This window comes from Poecilia formosa, unplaced genomic scaffold (genome assembly GCF_000485575.1).
Source record: "Poecilia formosa unplaced genomic scaffold, Poecilia_formosa-5.1.2 Scaffold37, whole genome shotgun sequence".
NCBI classification, from domain to species: Eukaryota; Metazoa; Chordata; class Actinopteri; order Cyprinodontiformes; family Poeciliidae; genus Poecilia; species Poecilia formosa.
Genome location: NW_006799976.1, coordinates 1,088,924 through 1,102,175, shown reverse-complemented (window position 1 = coordinate 1,102,175; position 13,252 = coordinate 1,088,924). Strand labels below are relative to the sequence as shown.

At 41.1% G+C, this 13,252-nt stretch overlaps 1 protein-coding gene across 1 annotated transcript; it reads right to left on the bottom strand.

Annotated features, from left to right (window-relative positions):
• Positions 1 to 1,279: 1,279 nt before the first annotated feature.
• Positions 1,280 to 7,839, bottom strand: LOC107836059 (disabled homolog 1-like). The gene is made up of 3 exons (XM_016670692.1): positions 7,813 to 7,839; positions 5,413 to 5,604; positions 1,280 to 1,657 (listed from the first exon to the last, which is right to left on the bottom strand). The coding sequence occupies exons 1-3, from the start codon at positions 7,837 to 7,839 to the stop codon at positions 1,448 to 1,450; spliced, it is 429 nt and encodes a 142-aa protein (XP_016526178.1). The 3' UTR covers positions 1,280 to 1,447.
• Positions 7,840 to 13,252: the final 5,413 nt, after the last annotated feature.

Below are 13,252 nucleotides of genomic sequence, written 5' to 3'. Positions count from 1 at the left end.
GCCACTTTCCTCGGAGCTGCAAGCACACTCAATCTGCAACAGCATTTAATAACTGACTTGTGAGCTCTCTCCACGGACTGCCCTCTATTTATGACTGCCACTGTTGGTGTAAATCTCCAAGTTGTCAAGATGTCTGACAGAAGCCAAGAAAATCTCCTTTTTATTGTGCTTTTGCTGGGATTTAAGGTATTTTTGTAGCTCCCATTAGGCAGAGGGAGAAAGGTGACTGATGGCAAACTGTGAGGTAAATAAGATAACTTTGTAAATGGAGGGGAATGGCAGGGGGGAAGGGGGTACAAATGGTTTTAAAAAGTTGCATCCATTCATTCCTCCATTGTCCCCTCATTTACCCGAGTTTTGCGGGTGTAACAGACTCAAGAGGGATTCAAGAAGCGACATGCCAGCAGGTTACCAGTGGCACAAGCACTGGAAAGCCTTTAAAGGGGTCCAGGAAGCCATCTTGGCAGAGACCTATTCCCCTTTAACTGACTTGTTTCAAGTCAGGAGAGCAATCCCCGTCAAGTCCCGCCCAGATGAGGGAGCGCCTCACCCTATCTCTACGGTTTGAGTCCAGCCAAATATGGAGAATGAGTGTTTCAGCGACTTGTACATTTGTTGCAACATTCTTTTGTCTTAGCAGAGCAGAACCAACGATACTGCAGAATACAACCCAATCCGACGACCCATCTCTCGCTCCATCCTTCAAGATACCTGCAGTCCTCAGCTTGAGGCAGAGACTGACCCCTGACCTGAAGTGGGGTTGCAGAAAAGTAAAACCACAACAGTTTTTCGTGAAGCACAGAGTAATTCTCACTGCCAGTCCGTTGATTGAAATTCAGCTCCTATGACAGGAAGGTTCCCTTATTAACATGACAGATAAAATGTGGATGTTTGGGAATAATGGAATAGATGCCCAAATTGTTCTTTGTAACTATGAAGAAGTGTTCCTCAATTCGTCTCGCCCAACAATGTTTCACACTAAAGTTCACGAGCAGCATGTCTGTTAGCCAGCAAACAGACCAACTAAAAAACCAGCTAACAGCTCATTTAACTTTAAGTTTTACTTTAAAAAGAGCAGGGTGGCAAAAACACATAATATTCTCTAAAATAAGCCCTTAAGAAACAGACGTAGCGGGTGATCATCCTCCCCCTCTGTTCTAACACCATTCAGCAAAATCCATACCAAAAACCGGCACTGGGCTCCGTGCCTCGTTGTTGGAAGCGCTGAAATTAAACATACGATGAAGTCAGGACAGATCCCATTGGTCAGCCAGGAAAACAGCCAAGTAAGATGGAAAACGCATAATCCTGGAGCACAATATGAAACCAGTGTTGTCGCTGTTTGCAAAAAGGCATACAATGGGATAGCCATGTTCTCTCATCTACTACAGCCTTGTTCTCAGGGTTTCAATTAGGGCCTCCTGATTTCCCCGGGGGCCACTCCCTTTCATGGAGAGGCCTCATTAACAGAAGAAACACAAATACATGCACACACAGCAGGGCTGCGCGCGGCGGTGCTCACACATATAAACAGACCCGCGTCTCCTTCAGAGCTTACCCCCGTCTTCTCATCAAAGATCTTGATCCCTCCGAAGGAAACGGTTAGAAACACCTTCTGCTTGTGTTCTCCTTTAGACCGCGCTGCAGCAGCTACACCCTGCGGACGAGACACAGACACACACACACACACACACACGATGCAAAACAATCGCATTAGGAGCAGAAATGAAATACATGAAGAGTGGAAAGGGAATGCACGTAAGTAGAGTCTCTGAGTAAAAGATTGTTCTCTTGGTGGATTACTCCTCAGTATTGGTAACAAGCCACACATGGTGGCATCAGTTTAGGATGAGACAATTTACAGCCACAAACAGACATTTCACCAACATGTTTAGCAGAAGATTATGCAACACTAAGTAGGCTAAATGTCTGGAAATTATGGCAGACATGTCGCTTCTGCACATGCTAGAATTACTCCACCAAGCAAGTAACGTAAAGCTGCTGTCACACCGTTTCTTATCTTGCCGTACCTAGAGTGCATTTTACGAAGGTCTAAATGTGAAGAAATGAAGCACATTTTTCAAAACATCAAGTCCTGTCACATCTGTTTGGTATGCGTGTTGTTCCGTTTGCATAAATTAGAATGTTAAAGAATATTTTTTTATTTAACCATTATTTTATCAGAAAGTCCCTTGAGATAAAGTCTTTTTTCGAGGGAGACTTGGCCAAGAAGCACAACAGAACAAAGCGTAGTTTTCTACTGTGTCTGGACCAAGTAGGTTACTTTTGCCATGATGTCATAATGTCATATTCCAAACGCCTCTTTTCTTAATGATCATCTAGGGAAGAAATATTACATAAGTCTATATACAGTCTACAACTGCCCCCAAGTGGTGAAATAATAATTAACAAAATGAATCAGAAAGTAATAGCTGCCCTGCCCTGATGGAGGATGCATTTCAAACATTTGGCATGGAGAGGTGAGTGATTCAGAGTGTAGACTCATCTGACCTTGGATAACGTTTTAGGTCAGTACTGCAACTTTTGAGCAGCGCAATTTTTTTGAAACATCCCAAAAGGTCTGCTATGCACACTCACTCTCAAACTCAGGGTATTACAAAGACATTTGTCATAAAAACAATGTTTTTAACATAGTTTTAAGCAAAACTTAAAATGCTTTCTTGCATGTTTGATTTATTCAGCAAAGAAAAACAAATATTCCTCATTTATATTTGCCACCCACACCCTGACTGCAAAGTCTAATTTTAAGTTATGCACACATGTTGAAATACTGAAGAAAATATACGCACATTTCTATAACCTGCGAAGGACGTCTTGCGTTGTTTTGTTTAGGTCCACAGACATATTCCTAAGCTTAAATGCGAACAATAACTTAGCACAAATTTAAATGTGTCAACATTAGCGGTGTGACGGTGCAGGTCTTTCAGTTCAGCACTCAGCCGTCCTAAATCAATACAGCCATATTAAATATACACGTATGCACAATGTTTGTGCCTGAACTCTTTGTTCCACTAAGCAGTTTTAAAAGTGGCACCAAAACAAAGTAGAGAAGTCTTCCACTAAAGTCTGCCACATTTTCACAACGCACCTTAATATGCACTCGAACTTTATGATTTTATTTAATATTCGAATAATTCTCTCCTGACATAGAAACTTGATTTTTCCAATGAGATTTATCCTGTTTAAATAAAAGTCCAAGTAAATAAATAAAAATTGAGAAAGAAAGGCAGACCAAACCAAAGTTAGCCTTTGATTCATAACTCTTAATTACTCACTTAAAATAATGTTAAGCCAAAAGTAAAACACTGGTGCACAGAGAAATAGGTTGAAGTCCAAATCCAGCTGCCTGCAGTTTTCAACCAGCACTGAACACCACGGAGGTTTCTGCAGAGGGATTTTCTCCAACAACTGCGCTTCTATGGTGCATTCAATTGCTGCTCCTACAACGGATCATCTCCAGATAAACACTTCCAAAGTAACTTGCACAGCATTTTACATACATATGACATCAAAGTATGGTTTATCTTAGGCGATAAGTTGATTTTATCGATGAATCAAATGGTTTTTTTTCTCCTTCAGTTAAATTTTGCAATGCACGCCCCTGGGTTGTTATATTTCAGAATGATGTCAATGATATCAAAAGGAAACTATGTTGTTCGTCGAGCATCTTATGACGTCCTTTAGGTAAAGTCACATCTTTATTCTGCTGATTATTTGTTTGTTTGGTGCCAACATTTCCCGTTTCAAGGTCAACTCTGGATGCAGCGATTTTTTTGCAGACCTACTATTTTTGTACGTTGAAGGTCTGATTTCCTGAGAGGCTTGGTCCAGAACAGTTTGTGACATCTGACTACACAGATTAATGAGTGGTTTGCGCCCTATGAACCTCTGGACTGGATATGATTCATTGGTGTCTATGTAGATGTCAGAAATTAAGTCAAGACAACTATTCTGGTCAAAAATAATACCTACTGATCAAACATACGGTTGATATGTACTGTATGTTAGAAATGCTACAGTCTGTCATTTTAGTTTAACAAGGTTTTGAAGAGTTCAATTGGATTTTAATTATCAAAGCAGCTCAATAGATTTTTTTTTAAAGTACTGGAAGTCTTATTATGCACATGATACACATCTTTTAGAGCAGTCAAATAATATGAAGATGGAAAACGTTCCATCACGACGCAACTTCTGAAAAACGGAAAGAAAGTCCAGTATCAGAACGGATTTTACTTTCATGTTGATCTGCAATGTTTAATCGCAAAAAGAGGAGAAGAAAAAGGTGGAACGAGAACAGAGAACCGGAGGAGCTGAACGAGGCTCAGGAGGAGCCACGTGAAATAAGAGGCGCAGAGACGAGAGTAAAAGAGTTGATGGATTTCCTGTCGGAATAAATGAGAAGGAGGGATCCCCGTTTGATCAATGAGCTGTCTGTCCGCTTCTCACCCTTATAGGTATCCGCTGGGTGGAGTGTCCACTCCACGCAAAACAAAACACAAATGTAATTTTCTCTACTTAATTTCCACTGGCAGCATGACTTAAGGATAATTAATAATGAATGAGCCGCTCCTCGCCTTATATCTTTGACAAAAAAGAAAAAACAAACAAACAAGGATTTGTTTAAATATGCAGCTATTTTTAACACGAGTTTCTTCATGCTGCAAAATTCAATCAATTTTCATTTTTCATAAACGGCGCTCTTTTTTCCCCATGAATTATAATAAAGTAGCCAATCTGCTGTCATCTTCATCTTCACTCACCTGCCTCCTACCCATCATCTAAATGATCCCTCTTCCTGTACGACTTCTCTTCTTTGTTAACTGCCCCATCTGTCTGACTCCCCCTCTAATTGTTCCTGTCCTGCCAAATGAGACATTCACCCCAATCCCCTTCTCATCCATATGGCTAACCTCCTCACTTCCTCCTGCACCCATCATCATCATGCCTATAAATTAAAGCGTGCACACTTTTTTTTTCCCCCTCCTATCTTTGTACTTGAACTTTTCTCCCCTGGAAATTTGCATATGGGGGGGGGGAAAAGCAGGCAAACCCTGCATGCATGACTATATACGAAGGCGCGCTTATGCTGTGATCTATTAAACATGCATATTTAAATGTTCAACACTAGAATATGCATGAAAATGAACTCTTTATGGACCAAAAAAAAAAAAAAAAAAAAAAAGCCGCTGATGTTTTGTAGGTTTTGAGAGCGCGGGAACTCCGTTTGGCCTGAGGCGGTCCATGCTGCGTCGTTTCTCCAGATTCTTCTTTTTTTTTTCTTGTTATTTTTAAATTATCATGCAAATTTAAAGTTTCCAGACTGTGTCCACGCAAATCTCTTGTTTGTTTGCAACAGCAGAGAAATAAAAGGAAAGGGGAGCGTGTTGTTACCTTGAGCTTCATCATTGAGTCCTGGCAGAGCTTGTCTCCGCGGGCGGCGGTGACCTCGTCCAGGCCGATGAGTTTGGCCTTGTAGCGGACGCCATCGCCCTTAAAACGCCTGATGAGAGCTGCCTCGCTGCGATCCTGCCCTGCAGACACAAACCACACACACACACGCACACGCACACATACACACACACACTGCAGTCAACAGTGCAGCTTCCAGTCAAGGACCTCAATCTACCTCGGACCAGCACTATTACCTCAGGGACATCAATCAAGTGGCCAACAAAAAGGCTTGAAACTGTAATTCTTTATGGGAGAAAAAAACAAAAACAAAACACAAAAGTAAAAGTCAAAGCTAAAGATTTAACAACATCTTGTTTCGGGACCAACTCAGAAGTGATCGTGTTGAAATTGGTCAAGACACTAAGCGGATGTGCCTGTATTGTTCAGGAGGAATAACGTCGAAACTCAAAATAATGGTGTGACATTTTGCTCTTATCTCCCCGGTCTGCTTGCAGTCCTTCCTCTCTCCTCTTCTTCTATTGTGCTCCCGATTGCCGACACGGTGCGAATGCATTAGTGCGTGTCAGCCGTGGCGTGAATGTGTTGACCTTGCTCTTGTCCAGGAAGTCTCTGTGTTATCTCCTGTGTTCCTTCTCGCACACACAATATAAGACGCGGGCAGAGCGGCTACTCGTGAGGCTAAACTCTCGCTCCCTTTGTGTCACGCTGTCACCATTCTTCTCCGGACCATTTTTTATTTTTTTTCTGCCTCCGAGATGCTGTGGGTGAGCAGTTCATCGACGCTTTTCCCGTCCGGAGGAGCACCAGCTCGTCTCTCCTGGTCGACTCCTCGTCGTGTGTCGTGTGAATGCAGCACGGGGGGGAAAAGGAGTGTGAGGGCGAGAGCGAGAGGCGTAATGATAATGCAGCAAATTCAGATAATATATAGAGGCATTAGTTCTGTACTCTGTATCAGCGTGACTCTTTGGAAGGTCAGACTCGGAGTGATGGAGAGATCCCACTCCTCCTTTTCTCACTCTTTCACACTCCCTCCATTCACACAAAGTCCCCGAAGCACCGCAGTGTAAGACGAATGAGGCTTTAGATCCAGGAGGGGGGAATGCCGCGTTTCACAGCGCTACTTAATCATAGTTGCCCACCGCTAATTACTTTATGTCTGCGTTACTTGCTTACTTATCCAACTTTAAATCTGCATCAGCGTCACACGATGTGAATCGTATTTACAGCAATTTGTGTGTGTGAACAATGGGTGGGCATTTATCTCACCGTTTATCATCTATCGTGATAAATTTCATATTAGGATAAGAATTCTGACTCATCGTTATCGCGATAAATTCCAAATAACGATGTCAAACACCCAAAGCTCTCCACATTGGATTACTTGTTTCACTACTTTCTCCACCATTTACTCAATAAAAGCATCAATAAATATCAAGAAGTTTAAAAAATATGCAGGTTAGTGATACAAATCACACTTCTTAAAGAAGAGTTTTGTGTTTGTGGGGATGTGACTGCTGTGTCATGCAGTCAAAGCCATAAAAGTATTTTTTTAATCGTTTTTTAAGTCCGTATCGCCCAAATCCACTGTGTTCAGTACTCAGAAATCCAGTCTTTACACCGCTACCAAGAAGAAGAACCAACAGTTTGCGCTACCAAAAACACTCTTCAGTGTGGAAGTTGTTCCTCAACAAAAATGACTCAAAAATAGCTACTTTTGTTTTTTGGTGAACTGTCTAAATAGAAGTGATTTAAGTCAGAATCTGTTTTAAAGGAAACTGTATTTTCTACTGAATAACGTCGGCTTTTAATTGGGAATGCTTCGCTGGCCTAAATCCAACTTTAGAAGTTACAATGAAGGCTGAATTCACTACAGCAAATTTGTTTGTGTTTTATCCATGTGAGCTTTTGACCTAATGTTCTTAATTGAACATGTTGGCGCGTTTTGAAATGTTTGCATTGTTTAGGAAATCTGAAAAGCAAGGATTAACGCTCTGCAAATGCTTCTGTTTTAGTCATGCTAACTGTGCTAATTGTGCTAATCACTAAAATGAAATCAACTTTTACTGTGACATTTTTCGAGTTATGTGGTTTCGGGAACTGTCGGTTTGATGGGACAACCCTCGACCCCTTTGCCCCACTGCCCGACTGCACCAAGACCTCGGGAGGGTTAAAGAGAAATCTGAATCACCCAAGGTCAATCCTCTCTAAAAGATTAGAGATCGGAAATTAAACACAAAATTCTGATTGGTGCATCTCCATTTAAAGTTTTGGTCTCATATAAGGGAAAACTTGTAAAGGAAACAGTTTTCCCCATTGATAAAAAAAAAAAAAAAAATCCTGCACACAGACACTGTGTATGAACTCGCAGTGCTGACTCACTAAAGAGACGGACTCAGCCACAGCCATACTTTCAGTAATTCATCACTGCCTCAAAACCCTAAGAGACAAGGCAGCTAAAGAATTTCTGCCCTTGTTTTTGTAGAGAACGACTCGTTGTAGAGAACGTGTCGCCTCAGTGGGGATTCGGATGAATGGAGGCGTTTTAATCACCAGGCTGTTCTGCTTCCATTTCATTTAGAAATGTCCCACAAACTGACAAGTTTAGGAAATGTACTCATCAACAACCCTGTTGAATGTTAACGCAGAGTTGCTTCGACAACTCCTCCAAACTCGTCCTTTCTTCTCGTGGAATCAACAACATGAAATGTGTTTCCTGCTACAAAGTCTTGAGATGCCAATTCATAATTCCTTCACATTAAAACATGAGACACTTCTGAGAAGCTGGGTGCTCTTAATCCATGTGCTTGGAAACCGACTTGGGAAGTTTTACCAAACATATGTGGAAATGTAATGCTTCATGTTGAACATTAAGGTTTCATTACCCCAAAAACAGCAAATAGGACACTTTAAAAAAAAAAAAACAGATTTTGCTTATATTTAGTTACCACAACTGTGTTTTGTTGAGGTTAGAGTGAGTTTTAGCTTGTGTTGCCACTAAAACGCTGTGCAAAACTTTCATAAAAACATCAAATGCTTCTGTCAAGGCAACATTATCAGCATGAATAATTAGCTTCACAGCGTCTCTCTATGTCATGGTTACAATATGTTCACAAAATTGAAACGTCTCATGTAAAACACAGACCTGCTTCTGAAATTACTCTATTGAGGAAATAATGTCTTTCTGTGGATTGCTAAACCTCAAATTAAGTATTTTGCATATATTGAGGAAGAAAATCTACTTAAATTATAGAGCTTTGTAGATCAAAATTGTACAAAACTGCATTGTATTACTAGAAATTTGTGGAAAAAGTACCATCTGCTGAAAACTGATGGAGGAAATGGAAAAAGGTGATTGGCTAGACTTCTGATTTGCACATAATGTTGTGAAAAATGATGGTTAGAGTACCAGGGATATGTTATGGGGTTGAGGACGTCGCAAGTGTTCAGCAAACAGAACACCAAACACCACGACACAGACCAAAGGTCTACACCGAGTGAAAACATCCAGACGTATTGAAGCTCAACTGAGCAGAAGCTGACAACCAAACCGAAAAATAGGGGGAAATTACCGGATGCACAGATCTATTGCTATTATAAATCTGGCGTAAATGTAAAGCAGAGTGCCCATGCTTAAACAGCTGCAATAAATGGAGAAAATTGCATTTGTAAATTTCCCCCTGGGTCTTTGATTTAAATGACTGAATTTATCGTTTTACAAAGTAAGCATAAAAACGGCACAGTTAAATAAAAAAAGGATACATTTCTCTCCCCTGTTTGTAGAACCCCACAGTGTGCAGGGAGCAGAGTTTATCTGTCACTTCAGGGGAGCGGATCTGTGTGAGTGTTAAACAACTCTAGATGTGTCCAGCTGCTTTTGTCTCAATGGAGCAGCAGTTTTCATTTGAGTCTGACATTTAAGACCTGCTTGCTCCATCTGCATCCATCACCATTACGGCAGCTATACTTAGCACAGAGGGTGGAGAGTCAAAGCGAGGCAGCGAGGTTGGAAAAGGCCAAGAGAGGAAGGGGAGGGAAGGAAGGCGGTGAGAGTTCGGGGTTATTTCTCCTGCTGAGTGGTTTATATTATTACCTTTTGGAAGCATCTTCCATGAAAGACCTCCCCGTGTGTCTGTGTGTGTCTGCGTCAGCGGGTGTGTGAATGTGTGTTTCGGGGAGGGGGAGCCATTCGGTCTGCTGTAATTAAATGTCTGGTATTGCTGTGACCCCACTGAGCTTCAAACACAGCTAATGAAAGAATCTTTCGTTTCATCTGTCATGCTGTTCCACGCACGCACGCACACACACACACACACACACACACACACACACACACACACATAGAGGAACACGAGCAGCACAGTGTCACTTACTGCCACGCTCACACAGACGGAAACCAAGCCATGTGTGGCAGCATGTTTGCAGCGATCATAACTAGTTTCCCATAAAGATGAAAGGACCTTTGCGGGATCAATCTTGGTAGCTCACAGGTGAACACACATGCTAACACACAGAAAGACTGCTAACATCAGAGTCGGAGTAAAGCACGGGCCGCTATTAGAGTCTCCCAATGTGGTAAAAATGCCACAGAAATCAAACAAAATGTATAATGAGCTACTTGGTTTAATTTAAAACAGAGTAGCAACAAAAAAAATCCTACTGTTGCAAAAATCATACAACATACTGCAAAGTGGAGGTCAAACACTTCAAAACAGTGTCACCTTCATATTTCAGTTGTTTACTTTGATGGGCTTAACCCAATGAAAAACATCCAAAATTCAGATTTTCTGATGATTTTAAAATTACACGAACCAACTGAGTGTGATTTTAACACATAAATCTTATCTTACGACCTAATCAAGCAGAGGAAGGACTCATGACTTGATGTTTTTGCAACAGATAGTCAGGCGTCTATTAAGTCTAAAAGTCAGTGCAGAGATACACCAAGACATTCATGAACTGGTACGTGCACACACTGCCAAAAAGAACCACTTCCTGTTTTAATGACTGTATCACTCTATGCTTGGGTGTCCAGCACACATGCCTGACCTAAACTCCAAAGATAAAAGGAGGGTTGCTAAGCAGATGATGAACCAGGTTGATATTGCTACATTAAAAATCCTTTTTTTTTTTTTTTTTTTCAGATGATGAACCAGGTTGATATTGCTACATTAAAAATCTTTTTTTTTTGTTTTTTTTTGGTTATTTTGTTGTTAAAACACTTTAAATATATCACTCTTTGAGGATCTGTAAGGTACTTGGGTTTTAACACTTTAAACTGAAATACATTTCTGATATTAAAATAATATACTGAGACGCACGCACACTTCCAAACAACTCTATTGGGGGTTTCTTGTAAGCAAAGGAAAAGTGCGGCCTGTTGTTTCACTGGGGCAGCAACAGGTGAAAAGGGGAGGCGCTATAATGATCCATGCTTCATCCAACATGGAGAAAACAGATGTAAGCACATCCAAACATGTTTTAAAAAATTGGTCTGCTTTGATACCAGTAGATGGAATAAGTGGCATGTAGCTATTTAAGCTCAAGTCCCTCTTCAGTATGTGTGTGTGTGTGAGATAGCACTTGGTATGCAGAGTTACTTCATAACTGTCTGTCTGTTGCAACAAGCAAAGAGGGAGGGACGGACATAAAGCCTAAAGCAATGATGGAAAAGGAGGGGGGGGGGTATAGAACGTGATGGATGGATGAATGAGCCGAGCCCCCATTGAATAAATGTCAGTCAGGATTAAAGCGTTATGACAGGCAGAACTCGACCAGCTCGCTTTCGCGTGCGCACGCAAACACACACATTCTTCCACAGGTGATAGATGGCAGGTGACTGCTGGTGCCGCACACCGAGCCCTCAAGGAAAGCCCCCAGCATCGCCCCTGGCAACTGTAGCCTCCTGCCTCCTGCCTCCTGCGTGCCCCTCCATCACTTTCTCCCACCTGATTATCCCTTTTTCACCGCCACCTACTTCGCTAAAGAAGGGTTACATTTCAATTACGCATTCTGGGTATTTACATCTCTCTGTCAGCAGGTTCTGCAGACCACGTCTACCGTTTCTTTTCACGATTGCAGTTTAAAAAAATGAAACTGGGGAAGGCGAGATGAGCGCAGTCAGATTAAATGCCCCGAGAGCTGGGTCTAACGGAGAACGAAGCTTCTTCTGATCTCTTGTAACACCATCTAAAGCATTTTTTAAAAAGTTTGTGTGATTTATTCAAAGAAATTTTTTTTTTGTAAAACTGATTTAAAAAGCAGAGAAAATTCTACCATTTAACTTACTTATTCACCCAAAAACTCAGTAAGAGAGAAGTTTTCTTCATTATAAAGAATGTCAGAGGGTTTATAGCTTCTGAAGGAATGCTTGCTCCATAAATTACTTTATAGAGATCTGACGCTAGGCTCATGTGCACAATCTTGACTTTCCAGTTTGTGTCAGGGAAGTTACAGGGAAGACGTTTGCTTTCCCTCAGAAATAAAACGTCAGATACTTTGCATGTACCACCGGCGGTGCATCTCGGTTTGTTTCCAACAGGCCTAACTTGTTTGCGGTGGCTGTTTGTTTCACTGCGCTCCAGATGAAAAGGCTCCCAGAGGCTCCTTAACTACAGCTGGGATGGTTCCCAACAAACACTCAACAGCACATGAGGGAACCAGGCAGTTACTCTCCAATTAATCCTGCCTCTAAACCCTACTGCTGGGTGTGTGTGCGTGTGTGTGTGTGTCTTTCTTTACCTATCAGAAGCTTGTTCAGATGAAGCGCACTCTTGTACTATCCCTCACACAGACACGTTTGAACCCACAAAACAGCATGTGTTAAGAAAACAACATGTTGCTGCTTCTGCTTGATTCTTGCAGTTCTCTCTGCAGTGACTGGATGCGCCGCGCTGCAGAAGCAGAACCACAGTTGTCAAAGTAAAGTCGTCTTTGCATCAAAGTAAAGTTAATCTTATTGGAGGTTCTTTTTTTGTTGTTGTTTATTTTGTTTTACTAGTCATTTTATTTTTCCAATGACCAATTTATGTCTTAACCCCAGACATAAATATTAAACTATTAACATTAGAATAATGATTTTGAATTTTTACATCCATGTTTTAATGTATATCTGATATATAACCGACTTAGGTTATAGAGAGAAGCCCAGTTCTCTCTACTATAATAAATATATATTTTATAGCTTCAAGTTGCTGAAGCTGCATATGCAAAGTAGGGAGAATTGCTAGTAAGGGATATCCACAGCATTTTTAAATCATCAGTATCCCTCACTCCCCCGATCATCTCCTTGGCGTTACTCATGAAAATATTGTTTTACTATTATTTTTGCTGGAAGTTTAAAAAAAAAAAAAATCACACATTTTCACGTGCACAGTTTGGAAATCTGTATTAGAGATTATTTTTTGTCAATCCGGCTTTTGCATAACAATCTTAATGTTTTGCAGCTTTTGCAATAAAGCTAATGTTGATATAAAAACCATGTTGACAGCTGCACTGATTTTCCACAGTTGTTTTGCTCGTTGTGCTTACACAGCCCTGCTGTCAAGCAGAGAGCAGCTGAAACGTCACTTGATAAATGTTATGACATTCAAAGCAAAGTGCTGAGACACAGAAGCAAAAGAATTACATTTTCCACAAGTTTTACTTGCATACGCTTAACAGGAACTCCACTGACAATCAAATCATCAGTGATCAAAACACAGGAATCACGCTAGATATTAACTCAGCACTTCATCAACATCAGACATGTGAGGAAATGAATGATAAAGCTATGCTCCTTTCAGTTGTAGTGGCCTCCTCAGTCTGACTGAATACACATTTT